Genomic DNA, 23,573 nt, shown 5'->3' on the forward strand with positions numbered 1-23,573 from the left:
TTCCCAGTGCTATCCCCAATAAATGCATCTGGGCATTCCACGGCTCTAGGTAAACAACAAAGCAAACATCTCTAATGATCTTCACTCAGCTCAGTTAGAAGGAGTACACAGTTAAGAAATATCTTTTAAAATAAAGAAAAAAAAGGGGGCCTCTGCATTATTCCCAATACCCATGGTGCAGCACACCACAAACAATAATGAATATATATATTACATTTATTTTCCCAGATAATCACTGAGATTTCTCAGATCACCTTGAAATCATAGAGGATGCAATCACCCAATAACTATAATATACTATGTGGCCATTGATGGAGAATCTAGCCATAAGTCCCACACCTTGTTGAACTTTTGAGAACACCCACAAGATTCATAAGATGTTTTATAAAGGGGTATCAGTGGCCTTACAGGCATAAAAAAGCAGCAGACTGACAAGGGTCCTAAGAGCCCAACAGGTTATTAATGCGCCCACCAGCCCAAGCAAACATACATCAACACTCAGGGGATCTCAACAGTGGTGAGAAGCCACATGTTTTAACTGGTTCTTCTCCAAACAGTGCAGAGGTTACCAATCACATAGGCAACAGTCCATTCTCTCTGACTCCAGTAAAGTCTAGGGAATGTCTTTTTAAGATATTATTGCTTGTAGAACTTGTAGAGAAAGGAGTTAGGGTGGTATGGAATACTCCAAAAATATTGACTTGCAACAGGAGGACACATTTCACTAGGTGACACGTCTTTGAACAGTCTTTAAGCCAGAAAAAAAAGGGCCAGGAACTAGACCCTGCAAGAGCTGTCTCCGAAAAGTAGAACAGCACACAGTCACTAGGATCCTGAGTTTAGGTCAGTATCCCAGGGCAGCTACACTCCCTTTCAGCCTCCACAAGGCACTATCAGTGAGTTCCCCAGACCAGGAACTGCTTAGTTAGCTCCAATTATGAATAGGCCCCACAGCTCTATTAAACCTTGATTAACATTGGCAGACTCCAGCAAAACTGTCTCAAAAGGGCAGCAGACCCTGAGGCTGGGAACTTCTCCAGCAGGACAAGAACAGGGCTGTTCCAGACCCCATACTATTTATGTACAACCAGCCACATACTGGGTACACTTCCCTCGGGATTGGCTGCAGGACAATAAATATTTAAACTGTATGTTTTGGCAGTCCCCAGAATACAGGGGAACGCAAACAAATCCGCAGCCTTTGAGATTTAGAACAGCCCAAAGAAATCTTTAGCTGCTCCAATGATTACAGAGGAGCCAAAAAGAACTAAATGTACCTGTCATCCAAGAAACTTACCCCTAGGAAGGTGCTACATAAACCATTAATAATATTTAAAAAAGGAAAGGGAGTGTCTAGAACACAACTTTTTCAAGCAAGTTCTAGACAGCCTTGGTTTATTTCCAGAGTGTAACATTTACTGGATGCCAAAAACATATGATAAGTTCAACAATAGTACAAAATCAATAATCAAAATCAGCCCCAGGAGTCCCTTCAGAATAACTCCTTATGTTCATGAATTTGACAAAAATCCTGACACTCCATACACTCAGCATATACTGTATGTGCACTGTATATATGCACCTATGTGTCTTCCATGCAAGTTTATGTATACTGTATACCCTAGGCCAAAAAAAAATATTATAGCATATACAAGTGCTTCACAAGCCACACTGTAATTTATTATTAAACAAAAATGCTGTACTGTTCTGTAAAATGTAATGCGATATGCCAACATGGAGGCATTTTGTACACTGTTGGGGTACAGAGCACCTTCACAATTGAAAGTTCCTGCTTGTGTGATTGGCTCACCGATTTTACCAAAACTACTCCACAAGGGTTACCAACCAGTGAAAAGGTCCTGCTATGTTTACCTGTGTTCAAATCTGTTACCCACTTCCACAAAACAACAATTGGGAAAGATTAGCATTTATTCAGCCAGCTCTGATAGTCTGGCAGTTTTTTCACTTCAGTGCTGCCATTCAAAACTGTTAAATTCATAGTTTAATACATTCTGACACTTACCTTGAAAAGACGGCTTATTCATGCTAGCCATTCGAGGGCAGTAGTGTTGTCCCGGGAATCCGTGAATATGCACCTCCAATGGAACAGGTCTCACAGACGGACGGAAATTAAACAGTCCCATCTACAATGTTATGGCATAAGACTTTATTAAACACCATTGGATGAAAAACAAATGAAAGAGGATCTACAGTCTTTTGCAAAAAAACATAAAAAATTAAAAGTCAGGAGCTACAAATACTGTAGATGCTGACATTTAATAAACGGATACTTACCAGTCCAAGAGTCCAGTGCTGTTATCACTAGGCCAGTTCTTCACTGGTCTCCGAGTTCCCGATGCTGCAAACTTGCTTTGGGGAAGCCAGCTGTGACATCCTGCTGTTTTACTACTTTTACTTGTGACGTGTCCCAAGAGGCCTTGGCCTTGAAAATGTGGGAGCGGGTACCTGTCAGAAATAGGTAACCACTCCCAAAAAACAAAACAAAAAAGAAGTGGTAGAGATGGGGGAAAAGCAGAACTTCCAATTTTAGGTGAAGTTCTGCTTTAAGAAACAGAGTTCGAATCTTGAGGTTGTAGAGAAAAATGTAAACATGTCCAGGAGTTGTATTTACAGCTACCGTACTACAAAACTTGCTCACTGGTTTGTAACCATACATTTTTCCTAGGCAGCAACTGTAATGCCGCGTACACACGATCATTTTTCGGCATGAAAAAAAACTACGTTTTTAAAAACGTAATTTAAAATGATCGTGTGTGGGCTTCACATAGTTTTTCGGCTTCTGAAAAACGAAAAAAAAAAAATTCGAACATGCTGCATTTTTTCACGTCGTTTTTTTAAAATGTTGTTTTTCGTGTTGTTAAAAATGATCGCGTGTGGGCAAAAACGACATTTTAAACCCGCGCATGCCCAGAAGCAAGTTATGAGATGGGAGCGCTTGTTCAGGTAAAACTACCATTCATAATGGAGTAAGCACATTCATCATGCTGTAACAGACAACAAAGCGCAAATCATCTTTTACTAACAAGAAATCAGCTAAAAGCAGCCCAAAGGCGAATAACACTTCCCCTTTAGAGTGCCGTTGTATGTCACCGCACTTTGTTCATCATTTTTCAAAAACGATCGTGTGTGGGCAACATCGTTTTTAATGATGAGGTTGGAAAAATTTCATTTTTTGGACATGCTGAAAAACAAAGTTTTTTTTCATGCCGAAAAATGATCGTGTATAGGCGGCATAACTCACAAGCGGGCAGGATTTTCAGCAGTTTCCAGTACATCCAAAAGAAATCACAAACGTCTGCACTATGAGTAGTAGGAGGGACAAAAAAGGTTCTTGGATAAGAGGATAGACACAAATGCCAATTGGGAGTGGTAATGCACAATCACATGCATCCGATACAAAAAATCAAATAGCGAGTTAATTGAAATAATAATGTGGACAAGATAAAGCTACATCTTATTATTAGCCTGCGTAACCAAAAAAAAAAAAAAAAAAGCTCCCTTACCTGCCCAATGCCTAACCAATCAGCAAGATCTCTAGCATTTGCTAAAGCTGTTGACAAGCCAACAACCCTCACAGTCTTCTCTGTGTGTGAGGAAATAAAGTTTGTTCGGGACACAATAACTTCAAGTACAGGTCCTCTTTCATCCCCTAAAAAAATACAAAATGTTATGTCACACAATGTACATTGACAAAATGATTTCCTTCTGCAATATCAGACATTTTTTTTGTTAGTTGGATTTGGCATAACTTACCAAGCAAATGTATTTCATCAATGACTAGAATGGCCACCTTCTGTACATAACTTCTGTTCTGCCAGCTCCTGCTGACTCCATCCCACTTTTCTGGGGTAGTAACAATGAGGTCAGCTTCAGCAATAGCTCTCATATCAGGAGTGACATCACCCGTCAGCTCAACAACTCTGTTAAGAAGCAAAGTTTTTAGTTGATGTGAAAAAAATGTAGGCCACTGCAATATGGTTAAAAAATATATATATATATTTCTGAACATTTCATCTTAGCTAAGGTGGATTTTTAAATGGCTTATACACTCAAAACTGGAGGAAGAGAATTACCTAATTTTGTTTTACAACATGAATTATCTGTTTTTCTTCCTTTCAATATCAAGTTTGGAAGAAATGTGAGGAAAGAGCAGGCATAGCTGATGAACACATAGGCCCGTATTCACAAAGCAGTTGCGCCAACGTATCTCCAGATACGCCGCATAAGTGCAAATATGCACCGTCGTATCTGTGCGCCGGAGCCACATACTTAATTTAGAAAAATTAAAACATATCAATACTTTTGACATTTGTTCAAGTATATCACCTAGATCTGTAGGTATGTGAATCTAGATTTATAGTTTGACTATTCAAATAAGGTACAAAAGTCAACAATTGCTATGGGGTGTGATTATTTAGTAATTATTAAAGTCATTGTAAACCCGAATGTATCTTTTCACACAGTGAGGTTGGGAATTTCCTCCAAAATCTAATTACAGAGCAGTAAATAAGAATTATTTTTGTGAATTTTGTGCCAGCGTGTTGATTGGTCTACCCTGTCATTTACTGCAATGACAAGAGCCACCGTCAATTCAAAAGTCTTAACCTCCTTATCAGGTTCCTAGCTGCCCACCAACTAGCAGCTCTAATGTAATACATATTTACTGTAGAGACTAAAGTTTTTGGGGGCTTTACTGATACTTCAATTATAATATTTTTAATTAAAATACTACATGTATATTTTAGGACTTCTTTTGAATGTGTAAATTAATTTTGTTGGTGAATTAAGAGCACATTGTTACTGTATAAGTTTGAAAATCAATGCTTTTAGAGGTAGTTTTTTAGTTATGTGCACAATTGTTTAACAAAGCAAAACAAAAAAACAGTATACAGTACCTATACACACAGTTCATTTAAAATAAAAGTATAGTAATAAAATCTTTCAAATGTAACAATAAACAGAAATCTTGAAATTAAAGGGAAAAAAATGGAAAGCAATGAGGAATTGCTGCAACATACATGGGGCTCAGACATACAAGCAGGCTTAATGTGACCTAGCATGCAAACAGATAAAACTACAGCTTATGATAATATCAGATTGAATATGACAAGACACTTACTTTTTACCAAGTTTTTCCTCTATTCTCACTTTCCAGTCCTCCATTCTTTCACGGACTAGAGCCTTCAGAGGAGCTATGTAGACTGCCTATACACAAACAAGTAACACAGATGATTATTAGGAGTAAATGTTAAAGAGAGGGATTTTAGTTGTGACAGTATGTGGTTATTTATAGTTTTATATACACTTGCATAAAGATGTTTGACTTGCCTGTAAAAATGCTTTTCTTAGAGTACATTACAGGACACATGCAAGACACTTCCATGTCTCGCAATATGTGAGGTAAGTCTACCAAGTGCGATGATGGATCTTAATAGAGGTTGATCTCAAGTGTATAAGTCACGTAGGAATAACAATCTCTCAGGACTTGGGTTTCAAACCATCAAATTCAGCGACCATAAGGTAGGGTGGAAGACTGGTCCTTCAGACAGTAGGTGTGGCTGATCTGGTAGTGCCCATTGAGAGTCTCAAAATAGTTTGAGAATGTATGAGTACCCAGTCCTTCTGGGCCAGTTTGGTGCCACCAGGATCACTAAAAAGCCCTCCATCTTAAGTCTGTGAAGTAGCTGAGAAACATTTCATAGGCAAGAAAAAGTGAATATCAGCCAGATATGATCCCATGGTGTCACCAGTGCATGCACTGCAAAAGCCTTTGAATCCCTGATACTGGGCACATATCCATCCAACATGCGGTTGTGGTGGAATACTAACTAATCTATGTTCAAATTCCCACAGTGGTGACATATTTCCCAAAATACTTCACGGTGAGGAGACCATTCTCTGGCATCCATGCGCTGAGACAATTAAGAAAGTCTGACCACCAATTGTCTAGCCTGGGAATGTGGGCTGGGGACAAGACTGGAACCTGCCTTTCCAAGGACACCTCTACAGCCAGACAGGCTGACATCCATTGTGAAAACCGTACAGATTAACAGGAGAAAAAACGTCCCCGAAACCAGCGCAGGGCTGGTCAACCACCAGGTCTGAGTTTTAAAGGAAGAAAAACCCAGGCTTGGGCCACGTTCAAGACCCGACCCAATAAAGAACAAATAAAAACTTGTACTCCTCCTACTTGACCTTGTAATGATGGGTGCTCAAAGTGAATGCCACAGTTAGTGCCTAGCTAGAACAAAATGTAAACATGCAAAAATGGTGATGTTACTATGTTTTCTTGAGAAAGGGACCATTTGAGGCCACAACATTTCAGTTTTAAAAGCCTTGTGTGATACAGTCTTCACAATAAACACATCCATTTGGAGAGATAGTGACTTTGCATATTTGCATTTGGTTCTAGCAAGACTAGACCTGAGTACCCCAGAAAGTAGTTGATTCCAACACAGATTTCTGTGGGTTGAAAACACACTGGCCACTATGGCTGGGGCAGAGTCATTCTTTAAGAGAAGGTCGTTCAGATATGCAGTATAGTGTTCTCCTTGAGAGCAAAGCAGCATGAGGATCAGGGAAAACACCTTGGTAAAGATGCGGGGAGCCATAGACTAACCACAAAGTGGAACCGCTGCTTACCCTCCACAAATCACAGGACCAGCTGATGCATGGAAAAACGGAAATATGCAAACATGCATCCTTGATATTTATCAATGACAAAAATTCCATTATTGCAAAGATGCATTAATAGACCAGGTTGATTCTATCTGGAATTTTTGAATCCACAGTCCAGGAAGCGGACAGCTTTGGAACCATAAACAGGTTTAAAAAAAAGCCCAAAAATGTTGTGTAGGGAACTGGAATAATCACTGCTAAAGAGTGACGTTGATGCAACACAGTCTAAAGGACCTGCAATCGTGTCAGAGAGGCAGGGAGATTTGACAGCAACACAGCATTAAAGTGGTGTACACTAGGCCTTGGCTACGATGAATGTCAAAAAGTGTCGTGGCTCCCTTGTCACACACTGCTCCTGGCCTAATCTGCTCTTGTTGCCCATTCCTGCATGCCCAGTACCAGCTTATTCCCAAGGAAAAACCCAATACGGAGGGACTCCCTGCTTTGCCCAGTTTGGAAAGGCATACCCCCCTCCTCCATGCAGAAGGTCGTCAAGGTCTGGAACTACTGGGATTTGGATCTCCACTGCCCTGGACCTGTAGAGCACTTTGCAACTAATAATGCTTCATTGTACTGCTATACCAAGGGTGAGCTCCACATGCAGAGTCCAATGTCAAAGGCAACACTACAGGCTTGCCACACGTCTTCCAAGCAGCATGTATGGTTCCCTGAAACACTGCTGATGGATGATTTTTTTCAGGGAAATTATCATTACAAGCCGTCATTAGAGAGAGTTTGTCCATCACTCGAGACTAAGAACTCTTGGGAACCCAAAGTCTTAAAGAATATCAGCTGTCCTAACAACTTTGGTTGCCAGTGACGGCATATAACCCATAGTCAAGACTTAAAACAGCCTGGGTCTTGTACTGTATAATTAAGAAATTATAATATAATGTAATTAAATTGACACCAAGCAGGTAGTGTGTGGTAATACTGTGAAACAAAGTGAGAAATACAGCACTGATCATGCAGTAGGTGTATTAAAAGCCCAACTCCAGGAAACATACAAAAGTATCCTTTGCAGTGGCACTGAACCTGTACTGCAAGGATTACCGTATTTATCGGCGTATACCGCGCACTATTTTGCCCTGAAAATCAGGGCAAAATCGTGGGTGCGCGATATACGCCGATACCCGCTTTCCCGCCATGAGTTTGAATACTGCGCCCGCATATAGCGAGCACAGTACACTCGTGAATCTTCGGCCAGTCTCGGCGCCTCTCGTACTGACGTCCTGAGCGTACAGGACGTCAGTGCAAGAGGCGCCCGAGCCTGCCCGAAGATTCACGAGTGTACTGCGCTCGCTATATGCGGGCGCAGTATTCAAAGTCGTGGCGGGAAACGAGCGGGAGGACGCCGCCGAAGGACGCCGGACCCGCCGAAGATGGACACCGGACCCGCCGAAGATGGACACCGGAGCCGCCGAAGATGGACACCGGACCCGCCGAAGATGGACACCCGAAGCCGCAGAAGGACGCCGGACCCGACGAGGCCGCAGATGGACGCCGCGCAAGACATCAAAACTGTAAGTACAAAAAAACAAAAAATCTTTTTTTCCCACAGGATTGGGGGCCACTTTGGGGGTGCGCGGTATACGCCAGAGCGCGTTATACCGCGATAAATACGGTAATTGTTCATTTAGATCTAAGAGACATAAAAAAAAAAATACTTATCTGATCCTCCAAGTGTCTTCTCCCCCAGGTTCCATCAGTCTAAGTTCCTGACATCATCAAGACCAATGCAGGGTCAACAGCCCTGCATTAGATGCGATGAGGCCAATGAATAGCCCACCTCTGGAATGTGTGAGTGCCATCTGCCAGTGGAGCTGTGAATCAGATACGTTTAGGTGCAAAAACTTTCCTCTAGATCACTAGACAACTGCTAGGAATACTATTTAAGTTACCTGGAGTTGGGCTGCTGTCCCTTATCACAGACAGGAGTAATGAACACATTTCAAGTTAAAATTACAGAGAGGATTGGTGCATTAGCATGATTCCTGAACTAAATGTGGATTGGACAACTGGAATGATTCCTGAACTTAAACCTCAAGAGCAAGATAGCTGTTATGTACCCTCTGTATGAATATGAAGGTTTCATTATAGGGCTGAATGAAATTAATCTTTAAAGAGTAACCATTATCGAGTCACCACGTTATAAAATAAAATGTTTACAAGGTTTTACTGACTCACAAAACAACCTTTAAAGTAAACCTGCCACGCAAGAAATTTGGAGACTGCATTTGCTTACAGCCTTTTGAAATACTAGCTGCCAGACTCTTTTGCTGTCCTACTGGCTTTGAAACTTTCTGGGTCACTAACCCAAAAAAAGTATACAAATCAGAAAACTCAGAGATTCTTGTCTGCATATTTATTTTGGGTTAGTGACTTAAACAATTAAAGGCCAGAGGAAAATGTTAACAAAGGCATTTGCTATGGTTTTTATCAAGACAGGTTCCCCTTAAACCAGTGCTGTTTTCAAGTTCAACGTCCATAGTTCATCCATGCTAAAAATGCATTTGACTGATCTTTTCTTTTGAAAATTTTGCTCTTTGAGTATTAGGACTCCGGAATATTTTCATCAGGGTTTTTTTAAATGTTTTAGTGCACATGACAATGCGCACTACAGGAATATGAAAATATCAAAGTACCTATGCAATAAGAAAAATATGGTATTGCTTACTACATACATGATACAAATCAATTTTTCACACACTGTCAATTGATGAACCCTTAAACTGGAGGTCATACATTTACTACAACTATATATATATATATATATATATATATATATATATATATATATATATATATATATATATACCGTGGCATCATAAGATATATGAATTTTGGAATAATATTTACAATAATCTGACCAGTTACTACCACAGTGCTTGACAGGCCATATGCACATAATGAAGATTCAGCTCTACACCAATCTAGTACTTGCCTGACATTGAACACATTTAGACTATATTTTTCTCTGCATGTAAGTGTGACATAAATGTGCCTTTGGAAACACAGTCTACATATTCAAACGTGCAACAAACATGATTTTCAAACTTAACAGTAAGCTAAAGTTCAATACCTTAGATGTTGGATACTTGTTGAAGATTCTGAAGATTGCCAGTTCTGCTGCTACAGTCTTTCCTGAACCAGTTGGAGCTCCAAGTAAAACATTTGAGTCTGTGTGGTACAGGGTATGGAAGATCTGCGTCTGAACAGGGTTAAAGTGTGTAAACTTGTACAACGCTTCATATTCTCTACGTCCCAAAGCTGTCACAGGCAATGGTTGCAAGTCCAACAACTCTGCAACAAAAAGTAATCAAAATAAATATATTATAATAATGCTTACATCTTATGCCCCGTACACACAATCGGAAATTCCGCCACCAAAATCCGATGTGAGCTTTTGAATGGAAATTCCGACCGTGTGTATGCTCCATCTGACTTTGCTGTTGGAATTTCTGCCAGCAAACGATTAAGAGCTGGTTCTCAAATTTTCCGATGGAAAAAATTCCCACCAAAAAATGCGATCGTCTGTAGCAATTCTGTTGCGCAAAATTCCGATGCATGCTCGGAAACAATTTGACGCATGCACAGAAGCATTGAACTTAATTTTTTCGGCTCGTCGTAGTGTTGTACGTCACTGTGTTCTTGACAGACAAAAGTTCCGAGAACTTTTGTGTGACCGCGTGTATGCAAGCCAAGCTTGATCGGAATTCCGATCGTGTGTATGGGGCATAAGATTAACATATTACCATGATAGTGCTAAAAAAAAAAAAACAGTATTGATGATAAAACTAAAGTCTTGTTTTTTTTTATTTTGTTAAAAAACAAACATGTTATACTTACCTGCTCTGTGCACTGGTTTTGCACAGAGCAGCCCAGATCCTCCTCTTCGGCACCAATCGCTCCTCCTTTCTGCCAAGCTGCTTGCTGTGGGGGCACCCAAGCCATGCCACAGCTCCCTTTGTCCATTCAGACACAGAGCCATGACCCGGCCCCTCTCTCTTCACATTGGCTCACTGACTTTGACAGCAACGGGAGCCAATGACGTTTGGTTGCTGTCTCAGCTAATAAGAGGGGAGTCCCATGCAGCCGTGTCTCTCATGCAACATTGCTGGATCGAGATGGGGCTCAGGTAAGTATTAGGAAGTCTGAGGGTGGATGCTGCACACAAAAGGCTTTTTATTTTAATTCATAGAATGCATTAAGATAAAAAAAAAAAGAAACTTCTGCCTTCACAACCACTTTAAGTAGCAAAAGTAGAGCACATTTGGCTTGCATTACTGTAAAGCAACAACTTCTGTGTGACATGCAAATAATAATTTTAAATACTCTGCATCAACTGATATTTTCATCAATGTTAAATCTAACAAATGCTACCCAACATGGATTCTTATGGCTACATCACCTTGGGCATGTTAATGGCCCGTTCACTAAGTTTGACTTTCTTGGTTGATTTACTGACATCTCCTTGCTAGGGTATCTGCAAAAAACACACTAAAGGCTAAACTAAAGACTTCTGTATGACAGTCTAAACACTGGTGAAATCCAGTTACTATGTGATGCACAAGCCTCATGAGCAAAACAAAAAAACTTCACATAGTGTGAAACTGTATTAAACTTTAATAGGAGTCAAAGATAAATATGCTACTCACAAGGTTAAAATAGATACTGTAAGTGCTTAGTACAAAATTCCATTCCAAAGAATCAATCCAAACACTTCCTGGTACAGACAAACGTGGTGACATCATATGTGTAAGTTCCTCCCTACACATTTAGTAAAATCTGCCATTAGTGCGATGACGTCACATGCCTAAGCACCGCCCTACGCATTTTTTCAAATCTGAATTTGTGGCCCTTAATAAAGTCAGATTTGACAAAACACGTAGGGCAGAGCTTATGCACATGATGTCACCACGCTTGTCTGTACCAGAAATTATTTGGATCAATTCCCGGGAATGGCATTTTATACTAAGCACCTATCTATTTTAACCTTGTGAGTAGCATATTTATATTTTTATACAGTTTCACACTATGTGAGTTTTCCAACTTACTTTTACTATATGGTGAACCATTCAGACTAATTGAAATTTGGCATCCTCTGAAATAAAGAGGAAAGGGTCTCATCTATGATGTTATGGGGGTGCATTAGTGCATATGGAATGGGCAGTTTGCATATCCAGGTTTTAGAGCAGCATATGCTCCCATCCAGACAACGTCTTTTTCAGGGAAGGCCTTGCATATTTCAGCAGGACAATGCTAAACCTCATACTGTACATATGACAACACCATGGCTTAATAGTAGAAGAGTACATGTGCTTAACGGGCCTGCCTGCAGTTCAGACCTTTCAACAATTGAAAATACATGGCACATCTTGAAATAAAAAATACAACAAAGACGACCCTGGACTGTTGAGCAGTTAGAATCCTATGTAGCGCTACCCCCGCAGGAGCCGCTGATTTGTTGTTGGGATCGGAGAGGGAACTTTGCAGTATCAGGCCTGGATATGAACCAAGCAATCCTGCTGTCAGTATTATCAATTGCAGTTCGTCGCCACTCTAGCCAGAGTGGGTGAAGTGCCCCCGGACAGACTCCTGTCAGAAGCCTGGCAGCCGAAGTGTCACTTTAGATTGCTGGGAGGAACAGATCTCTCTCACAGACCTGGCTCTAGGGCCTCTGCCACAGGCCTATTACCTTGGATAAGCTAAATGAATGAATTGAGTGAATCCTCCCAGTAGAATTAAGCATAGGTCACCGGATGACAGCAAAGCATACCTGTCAGCATTCCGGTCACCAGATCCCCGATTGGTTCGTTCAAGCCCTGTTGTATAACCTGCCTCCGGGTTCTCTTCAAGCCGACCCCCCAATCGAACGGCACCCAGCCTGGGATCCTTTCAATGGAGCTGGGGGCCCAGTAAGTCACTGGGGCCCCTCTCAGGAACATGGAACTCTGTGTAGAATGTGCCCTTAGTCCAAAGGGCCATCACTGGGGTCCGGTGGATGCGCGCACCCTAAAGGTGGATGCCGCACCTGGAACATGGACCCCGCGGGAAGAAGAAGGAGGACCCCGTTTTTTGGAAGAATGGCGTCTGCCACAGATATACCCTCCCCCAGCATGCCCAGCGAGGGAAAAACCCCTCTAATTGGCTGCTGGGGAAAAGTGGCTCTGCCAGAACCCCTCTAGCGCCACCTGTCACCCAGGGGTGGGAAAACACCCCTGGAGCGCAGACTGGCCCACAGGACAGTTCAGGAATCAGAGCAGCCCAAATTTGACAAATTGCAAATGGGAGCAAAAAAACTCTCCCATTCCCCACTAACTTTAGCGTAGTGCCCATACTGAAAGTAAAGGGGGCGCTACACCTATATCAGGCAAGAATGGGACAACATTCCTCTCCCAAAATTCCAGCAACTCAACCTTTTTGGAATTGGTGTTGTATATAGAGCAACTTATGATGGAAGGAATGTGTGCTCTTACCTGTGTGTGGAGGATGCCTTTCTGGCAAAATTAGATGTTGGAAATTTATTATACAAACAGCTTCAGCCCCTAGCCATCGGTCGGACACTGCCCGGATGTAGTACTGGGAGGGTAGTGGTTCAAATATGGGTATTGTAAATACCAGGAGTTGTTGTTCTTTCAGGACAACCTGTGGAAGTTAAATTATACTCTGTCATACTATAGTATAACAAAAATCACATGTACAACCAACAAAATACTAATGCCGTGTACACACGGTCTTTTTTTTGTGATGAAAAAAAAACTACATTTTTTAAAACGTCATTTAAAATGACCGTGTGTGGGGAAAACTTATTTTTATGTCTTCTGAAAAACGACAAAAAATAAATTCAAACATGCTTCAATTTTTTATGTCGTTTTTCAAAACGTCGTTTTTTGTGTCATAAAAAATGATCGTGTGTGGGCTAAAACGACGTTTAAAACAACGTTTTTAAACCTGCGCATGCTCAGAAGCAAGTTATGACGCGAGCTTGAATGGAACAGAGTGCCGCCGTACGTGCTGAACGTAACCGCGCTTTGCTAGAGCATTTTGAAAAAAACGATGGTGTGTAGGCAACGTCGTTTTTTAAAATGAAGTTTGAAAAACGTTGTTTTTTTTTCATGAGAAAAAGCAACTTTTTTTACAAGACAAAAAACGACCGTGTGTACGCGGCAAAAGGCACATCCAACTTCCCCAAATGACACAAGATTTATCTTCATGAACAATTGTTTATGTACCTAATTCATATAGCCAGCATATGATAGAAGATTAACCTTCAAGCTCCTGCAGTAAACAAGTGGGATAGCACAATGGTCAAAGCTGCCACCTGCCTTTCACAAGGGAGGATGTACTTATACACAGATTATGAGTATGATGGGGCAAGCAATGCTATTACAGAAAATGCAAATAAAGCTGCTTCCTAGTGCATATTGCAACACTCACGAACGCCAAATAACTGGATGGAAGGGCCGAAGCTGCTGCTCTGCCCAGAGCCCAATTTCTTTTTGTATTGCTATCATCCAAACACATGGCAAAAAGTGTCATGCTTACGATTTGTAAGCAGGGTTGCCAGTTCCAGTACCTTTTATAGATATACTGTATGCTGTGGCAGTAGAAACTTTCATACCACCAGAAAAGATTAAGGGGAAAAAAAAGTTGAATATTATGGGAGGGGTAAGACAGAGTGTGAACATTATTATGAGAAGCAAAAGGCAAAATCTTGGAAAGTGGGGTAAGATAATTTGGGAAGGGTCAAGGTCTAATATCACTTTAAATTCTTCACATGTATAAAACGGCATCTGATTCTTCAGACATAAAGACAAATGTAGTACAGTATTTGTGATCATTGACTGCTGTAGATGGATCATACCTGTTTTTTTTGCAGAAGAAAATATTCTGAATGGTAAATGTGATCATTAGTGGGGTCTTCAACCCAAATCCACCAAGGTTCTCCAACTGTTCCATGTACCTGTCATTACAAAACTGTTAGTACATGATTTCCATCTGCCTTTCAGTGTAATTATTTCTCGGTTTCCTATAATTCAGGTTAAATTAAGTCTAAAACACAATACAACTGCTTTCAATATCATGGGAAGTACAGTCTTGATCACAAGCTTTAACATCTAAAGTTTTAGGTCCCCAATTCCTATCTGGTATTGTTTTTTATTAAGTTATACCTTGAGGAGTTATTTACATGTATTGCATATACTTTATGTTGTAAACAGCACCTATGCATCTGTTAACAGCATTGTTGGTAATTCTTGACTGATAAACAAATACATTTGTTTTTTATTTCTTTTATTTCCCTTTTGTAAGCTCTTATTTGTCACCAACCATCCTACCTAGCCCTTCTCCGCTTTCCTCCAACTAGTGGGAGGGATTGAAAGCAGAGGGAAGCAACAAAGAAATGGAAAAGTAGGGTGAGATGATCTACACTCATCCAAGCAGCAACATGCACTGTCCTTTTGTTGAGGGCACAGTGTCCTAACGTGCACAGAAGAGGAAGAAAGCAAGTGATCTCTGAGTTTGATCAACTAGAACTGATGAAGACAGAGATAATGCAAATAATCTGTATTTGCAGCTGACAGGAAACACTTTGGCAAGTATGCCTTCATGCACATTTTCCAAGAAATACAAATAAATATAAATATTTTGGATAGAGTAATGGAGGGTTATAACCCATGTCAGTTTTTTTTTGCCATCTGTATCTAACTGGTATGATTTACCTGTCAAATAACCAAAACAGAAATCCACTGGGGTCCCCCAGAACACCAGAGCTAGTGTCCCTATTGGAAGACTTACCCTCTATTACTTCTCTGGGGACAGCCCAAAGCTTGAGATTTTCTTTTAGTTTCACTTTTAATGAAAACGGTAAGCAGGGCAAAAAGAAGGGTGGAATCTCCCTAATGGGGTAAAAAAGGTAGCAGTAAAGCCTGGGTTGCTGAAGTGAATAACTCCTTACCTTATCAGAAGGTTATTTACATCAATTGGGGTTGTCTGGGTAAATAAAATAACATTTGAGACAGATGACTGCAGTTTGCAGCTACATGTACTTCATAGATACTGTCAATGATATAGCATGTCTAAAGTGTTTCTCCCATTTTCTATGCTTTTATTGGGGCTTTAGCGGAGATGTTTTATTACCGTCTACCCATCATGGCAATAGCCTATTAGACAGATTCCGTCACTACTTTAAATTTCTGCTCATTTATATGTTGGACTCTCACATCACTTCCGGTTAACTATTAACATATTTTGTATCTGTGTTGCCAGATGTCAAAGATTTTACTGTTGGTTCTCCTGTGATTGTTGTATGAACCATAGCTGTATTGTATCTTTTACATTAAAAAAACTTCCTATTTTTCTGATAAAAAAAAATGCAGCAATTAAAACCTAAGAGTTGTTCTGATCCATCCCCACACTATCCAAAACTAAAAAAAAAAAGTTTTGCCTTTAGTTATGCTTTAAAGAACCACTTTTAGTTGATACTGATTTTCAACAACTGTTTCAATTTTTTTTGTAACCTCTAATCTAACCTCTAAGTAACAGTGTATGTCTCAGATGGAAAAATTCCAAGCATAAAGTATAAAGATGTTCTCTAAGTTTGGATAGACAAGGTGGTTTAGAACCCCAACAGGTATTTATTACTTGCAACCAAAATGCCATCACACAAAAGTTTTGGGACCTCAACGTTTTGCTGAGGTCATAGTTGCAAAGCAGATTTAGAGTAAAAACAAAGGACATCATAACACTGATTTTAGGCAGCCACACAGGCCCCTGTGTTGAAAGGTGACACGTCAACATGTATGCAAGGCAGAAACATACACACCTGTGTGATCATGAATATACTATACAATCCAATTCATGTATAAATGGGAATAAAGTGCCTTTGCAGTTTATTTACATAAAAAGAAGAATATGGCGGTGGGAATGCCAAGGTATATCACTAATATAAAATAAAGCAAAAATATGCTCCCAGTAATGTAAACAAAAAAGAAAAATGCTGAGCCCTCACACAGATTCAAAGAAGAGCTTCTAAATCAGTGGCAGGTAATGATAACCTGACATGCATTTTGGGAGCCAGAACAAACACCTACTGTGCATGTGAATCAATTCCATGATTCCATCCTCCCTTGTGAGCATCAACAAGAGAACCAGAAGTGACAAAAAAATTAATCAGACACCACTCTCAAGCTAATACAGGTGGAAACTCTTGGTGGATTGTTAAATATGTTGCTGGGAAACAACATAATTATTTGTAGATATAAAGGTCCACTGTTGAGTAAAAAAAAAAAAAAAAAACAACAGTAAATAGTAATTTAAAAACATGGAAAAACCAAACAATTTGAAGTAAAACATGTGAAGCAAAAAGTCCATTGCTGGCAAACAAAATAATGTTTGGAAAATCACAATAGGCACTCCAGTGATCAAAACAAATAAAAGTGAAAAAAAAAAGGAACAAACTCACATACAACTGTAACAGGGAAATAGAAAAACAAAATAAAATCAGTATGGGGCCAGACATAAGGGTATGCAAATCATACTAAGCACAAGCAAAATGTGACACAAATTTATAAAAAAAATAAATTTGTCCACAGAGGACAAAATCCTTTAAACACACAGCCAAAAATGGGCTAAAGTCTGGATTGAAGAAAGTAGATAATTGTTTAGCGAGAAGGCACATGATAAACACCACGGTATTGAGGCCCATGGGGGCCACCATGTGCAGGAAATTAATCCAATAAAAATCTTTCCGCTAGTCCCTGCAAGGGCTGTATTTGCCACATGCGGATGCACAGGTATTCCACGCATCACTGTGCAGGCAGTCCCATTCATTTCAATTGGGGCGCAGCAGCTGCATGGACATGCACAAAACACCCATGCAAATCCCTATGGGTAAACATGGCCATTGCATGGGCATACACTATAGTACCAATGCCTAACACAATACAACTTCTGTCACCACTACAACTGGAGACCCAATCAATGACCAATCCCCTTAGTTAATGAATTTAGTATTGAGCTTTCTGAAAATAATGCCACAATGGTAGTTTGATTGCTGAAAGGATGTGAGCCTAATGCCGCATACACACCATCACTTTATGTGATGAAAAAAAACGACACTTTCTGTGAAGTAAAAAATGACGTTTTTGAAACTTCAATTTTCAAAGACGAAGTTGCCTACACACCATCGTTTTTCTCACAATGTTCTTGCAAAGTGAGGTTACGTTCACCACGTTTTACCATTGAAGCTCGCTTCATAAGTAGCTTCTGGGCATGCGCGGATGAAAAAACGTCTTAGAAAACGACGTTTTTTGCTACACACGGTCAATTTCTGTGAAGTAAAAAGTGCACTTTTGAAAAACGACACATAAAATTGAAGCATGCTTGAATTTTTTTTGGTCGTTTTTTACAAGACATAAAATGACGTTTTCCCCCACACACGGTCAATTAAAGTGACGTTTTTGAAAACGTCATTTTTTTCCATCACATAAAGTGATGGTGTGTACGCGGCATAAGTCTTTCAATAGGCAAACCTGTTGCAGTGATGACTGTCACTTTGAAGAAATTTCCTACCACTTCCAGTTGTCTCTCCTGGACAAGAAGTAAAAGGAAATTTCCCAAAACAATGCTGACAGCAAATTATAAACGAAAAATAAATGGCAACCTGTCTTTCTGCTTTCCAAAACAATAATATAAAAAAATATATCTAATAATTTGGCTATAGGTACACAAAAGTAGGCATATTATTCTAAACAATTATTTATATAAAGCTATGTTTGGTGTAGCTACTTTAAGAATTATTATACGCAATTGTCAATTTGTACTCTGTATTCACATTTTTTCTAATACTTATGAACTATAGACTTTGACACTTCATACTAGCAATCAAGCAAGCAAACTCTCTATGACATCCAGATAAAATTAAATATCTAATGTTACTTGGAAACACCATGATTATCTTGTTTCCCTAAAACTAGATGGGATAAATAAATGTACAAGCAGGTTCGGTCAAGAAACATATTAGATTAATTGCAAGCTCTATGCTATCCAACAACAATTCATTTCACTCATTTATTGTGTCGTCTGAGTGAGACACTGTATTATGAGATAAATGAAGATTACTTCATAAAACTTAAATCAACATTTATAGTATTTCTCACTCAACAGTGACACCAAGTTAACTAATGTACTATGCAAGCATAAATCTGGAAATGTAATATGGAAAACAGATTCAAATAAATTCAGCATTTGCTTCCAGACTTTACTGAAAGCTTATCACTCTAACTTTTTGAAATTAACTTTCAATGTAGAAAGAATCTGTCTGGATTATCCTATAGATGTAAAAACCAGATAGGATAATGAACATGTAACACATAAAGGCAGCAATGGGAATGAAGAGCTACGGGATGTTGACCTTGTGAACTGTTTGGGTCATCACCTATTGGGTAACCAAGTGTCTCTCATCATGTTCAGTCTATGTAATACAAAAGATTGGCAAGCCAGTGTTCTGACCTTTGGGTTAAATCCAACAGCAGGCATTAATGAGCTTTGTACTAGTGCTGAACATGACAAAACTGTAACCAACTCTTTGCTTGGGAAGACATTATCTTTCTTTATTTCCTCCTCCCATTTGTTAGTTTTTATTAGCTTCCAATAATGAATTAAACATCTGCTTTCATTCTTTAAGACTGCTTTCATATACTAATCACTAAATGCTATTTTTCAATCACAAGACAAAATTGAAAAACAAAATATATAATATTTCCTTTAAAAAAAAAATATATATGTTTTTGTGTTACTATTTTTCCCCTAAACATTTATTTTTATTACTGGTACAGAATACATTCAAACTTATTATAGATTATGATCTTAAAGGCATATGGCACAGGGAACATTTTAATATGGAACAGATTCTCGTTTTCAAATAGGTAATACTTCTATTATCTGCAGAACAGATGGATCCAATTCCTTGTGATGCATTTGTAGTGGCCTTATTAGTAATTGGACATCTAATTTAAAAATGATGGTGTGCAATTTAAAGTGGGTCTGTAGGCAGAAGCTAGAATACATAGTTTGGAAAAAAAAAATATATATATTTATTTTAAATTATGTATTATAGCTTCTGCCTACAGACCCACTTTAAATACACACACCAGTATGAACTGTTTTATTGGCTTTGGGATATGTAATTCCTCTCACAAAATGACATGAACAAGTTGTGTAAAAATGTTAGTATGGCAGTCTCAGAGGTCACTCTTAAGCCTCATACACACGATCGGACTTCCATCTGACTTTTCCGTGTATTTTTGCCCGAATGGGCGTTGGCCGTGAACTTGTTCTGCATACACACGCCAGAACATTTTCTGCCAACTTTCACCAAATCACATGGTTTTTCAGCTCTTTACCACCACCCTTTGGGCAACTTCTGCTATTGTTATTGTCTGATCTTTAGCATTGGTTCTGAGCATGCATGTTTGTACTTTGGACTTTAGTCCAATGGACTTGTGTACACACAATCGGATTATCCTCCATCGGACATTGGTTGCCGGAAAGTTTGAGAGCATTCACAGCGAATATTTGTCCATTTAAAAACCGTAAACAATTGTCCGATGGAGCGTACAGACAGTCCAATTGTCCAATAAAACACGTCCATTGGACCGTTGTCAAAAAGTCTGACCGTGTGTATGGGCCTATACCCTAAAGATTAGGAAGAACAGCCTGTCTCATATGGCTTGTGAGGGTAATGCAGGAACACCTACACAGCTGATGGTAATAAGGGGATTCTATTATATATATATATATATATATATATATATATATATATATGACTAAGGGTGTGATAAAGGCAGGGTTGGCCATGGCAACATCCTGGCACTTTTTCCAGTAAAGGGAGGAGTGACACAGAGATAAAAAGAGAAGCACTTGTGTTTCCTTTGATGCCTGGCATGGTACCTGCATGGTACCTATTGTTATACTGTATATACTTGTAGAGCTTCCACCTGTTAAAGGATCCATCCGTTATAGTCTCCACCCATCACAATAGCACACTTCCACCCATGTACAACTCCAGGCTATAAATGCAATCCTTTCACAGTAAAGGACCAAGTGGAAAAACGATTTAGAGCAGAAGTGTGCATCCGTGAAATCTATTTCTATAGTCACAACAGCAAATTCCCTCCTCCTTCCTACTTCTGCCAGCACAGTTAGTATAATAAATGTCAACTTGTTGACTGTGTAACTGGTAATACATGCAGCAGCATTAAAAGATGGCTTAAATGACCAACCGCTACACATGTGCATAGACAGTGGCAAGATGCTGTGTGCTGTGAGAGTGCTTACTGAATGCTCCCAGCAACAGCTCCCAATGCTTCTGATAGGCTGCAACATAGACTCCTAATCAAGTGATTGCTGTAAGGGCCAATTACAGTGGTCACATGATAAAGAAGTTGCACCACCTTTGGGGAAATAAATCCAATACAAGGCAGAATTCAATGTAAATATTATTTGTATTTAAAGATTATCTGTAAGTAAAGTACATTCAGCTTCTTTTAGTGCTCAGTTAACCAACAGAACATCAGAGGTATGTCAGATCATCATTATTTGTTCCTCATTCTAGCATATAACATCCTTAGGCAGAAAAGAGAGCCAAATTTTAAAATATATTAAAGTCTGTCCAGAGGGTGCACAGTTGCAAGAATGCTCTGAATGAATCGATTGGGGAAAAAAATGTAACTGAATTTAAATTGGTATACAGAAGCTGTATTGTGTTATGCACAGTGTTTGCACTGTTATGCAAAACTGTGTTCATGTTACTGTTGATAAAAGTATTAGGGTTTTCCAAAACAGAATTGGGATTACATGGTCTGAAAAACATCTATTAACCACTTGACCACTGGGCACTTAAACCCCCTTCCTAAACAGACCAATTTTTCAGTACTCAGTACTTTGAATGACAATTACTGAGTCATGCAACACTGTACCCATTTGAAATTTCCTTTCTTTTTTCCCACACAAATAGAGCTTTCTTTTGGTGGTAATTGATCAACTCTGGATTTTTTTATTTTTTGTGCTATAAATTAAGAGACCTAAATTGTTGTAAAAAAACATATTTTTTTCTTAATTTCTATTATAAATGGGCACTATTGGGCACTCTAGTGGCACTGATGAACACTGTAGTGACGCTGATGAGCACTGTAGTGACGCTGATGAGCACTGTAGTGGTGCAGATGAGCACTATAGTGGCGCTGATGTGGCACTGATGAGCACTGTAGTGGCACTGGGCACTGGCGGGCACTGTAGTGGCACATATGAGCACTGTAGTGGCACAGATGAGCACTGTAGTGGCACTGATGAGCCTTGACGGGCACTGGTGGCACCGATGTGCACTTAAGTGGCAGAGGTGGCACCGATGAGCCTTGTTGTGGCACTGATGAGCACTGTAGTAGCACTGATGGACACTAGTGGCACTGATGGGTATTGTGGCACTGGTGGAACAGATGGGTTATGTAGGGGCACTGATGGGTAGTGTAGTGGCACGGCACAGATTAGCACTTGTGTGGAATTGTAGGGCACTGCTGGGCACTGTAGTGCACTTCAAAATACAGTTAGACTCACTGTTACACTTGATCTCTCTTCCCTCCTCACACACTGCATCAGTGTGAGAAGAGAAGAGAGCTGGACCTCTGCGTGACCCCAGTTTGTTTACATTGTGATCGCAATCACATGGTAAAGGGCCGCTGTCATTGGGCCTTTACCGCCATCCGTGTTGCGCCAGGTCTCTTGAACCCGACGAGCACAGACACTTCCACGAGCGCACCCCAGGGGGCATGCGGGAAGCGTGATTTCGGGAGGATGTCCATGGGTGCCTTCCGAGAACAAGCCAACCACGCTGTAGCTGTCTTTCGGCTATGGCCCGGTCGGCATGTGATTAAAGTTAACAGTAATGCTAGCACATAGAGAATATTATTTTTCCTAAGGTTACTAATTAATAATAAATAAATTAGACTACTGTTTGCATTTACTGAATGAATGCTGAGCATTCTCTGATTGGACGAGGTGGAGAGGTGGGTGGGTGACATGTTCTCCAGCTAGTCAAATCAAAGAAGGCTTTGCATAGATTCAGAAAATGCAAAGCATTCTCTGAATGGTGCCCGTGTAGAGCAGCCAACTTCTTGTATTCACAATGTATCAGGCTGGCCGGTTAGTACAAAACCCAGAAATGGAGATCATTGAAGTAGAGGTCTACTTAAGTGAAGTCATGTCATATACATAATTTCATTGGTCCAAGCTGGACCAATGCAACTATGTATAAAACGCCAAGGCTGGCAATTATTTGTTAATATTTTATTTATTTTTATATTATTCGTTTTTTTCTGTGAATTGTGATCAGAATTTATGCTAGTTGTCTAATACTATTGTATGCATTAAAAAAGTACAACAAAAACAAAATTTCCAGTGCTCAGAAAAAGCGGCCTGGAAGGAAAACTACCGGTGAGCTTTTACTGTTAAGTGCATACTAACATATTGTTTAATCTCGATGTGGTATGGCAGTTGCTCAGTAGTGGAAAGGAGTGTTCTTAAAAAAATTAACATTGCACAGAAAATTATTGGTTGTCAACTCCCTTATTTTGACAAATATTTTAATTCCTGCTGTCTCTGTAGAGCAAATAGCATAATTTCAACTACTTCCCTCTGTTAAGTGTTCTAAAAATAATACAGCATGGACAAACAGATTTAGAGATTTCTTTCTTAGGGCTATAAATGCACTTAATGAAAGTAAATAGAGAATATTATTTTCCCTTATACAGTAGGTGAACCCGATTTTGTGTCAATCTCGCTCTCTTTCTCGGCGAGATTGAGCACCTACGAGCCCC

At 39.7% G+C, this 23,573-nt stretch overlaps 1 protein-coding gene across 3 annotated transcripts in view; it reads right to left on the reverse strand.

Moving 5' to 3' along the window:
- Positions 1–23,573, reverse strand: part of ASCC3 (activating signal cointegrator 1 complex subunit 3) — an 841,816-nt gene that overhangs the window by 205,196 nt on the left and 613,047 nt on the right. For all 3 annotated transcript variants that reach the window (XM_040350155.1, XM_040350157.1, XM_040350156.1), the window contains 7 exons: positions 14,567–14,665; positions 13,179–13,347; positions 9,782–10,002; positions 5,141–5,226; positions 3,775–3,941; positions 3,525–3,670; positions 2,024–2,144 (listed from right to left, as the gene is read on the reverse strand). In XM_040350155.1, coding sequence (XP_040206089.1) covers positions 2,024–2,144; positions 3,525–3,670; positions 3,775–3,941; positions 5,141–5,226; positions 9,782–10,002; positions 13,179–13,347; positions 14,567–14,665 — 1,009 coding nt within the window. The remainder of the gene's footprint in view (positions 1–2,023; positions 2,145–3,524; positions 3,671–3,774; positions 3,942–5,140; positions 5,227–9,781; positions 10,003–13,178; positions 13,348–14,566; positions 14,666–23,573) is intronic.

The sequence above is a fragment of the Rana temporaria genome, chromosome 4 (assembly GCF_905171775.1).
Source record: "Rana temporaria chromosome 4, aRanTem1.1, whole genome shotgun sequence".
Taxonomy (NCBI): Eukaryota; Metazoa; Chordata; class Amphibia; order Anura; family Ranidae; genus Rana; species Rana temporaria.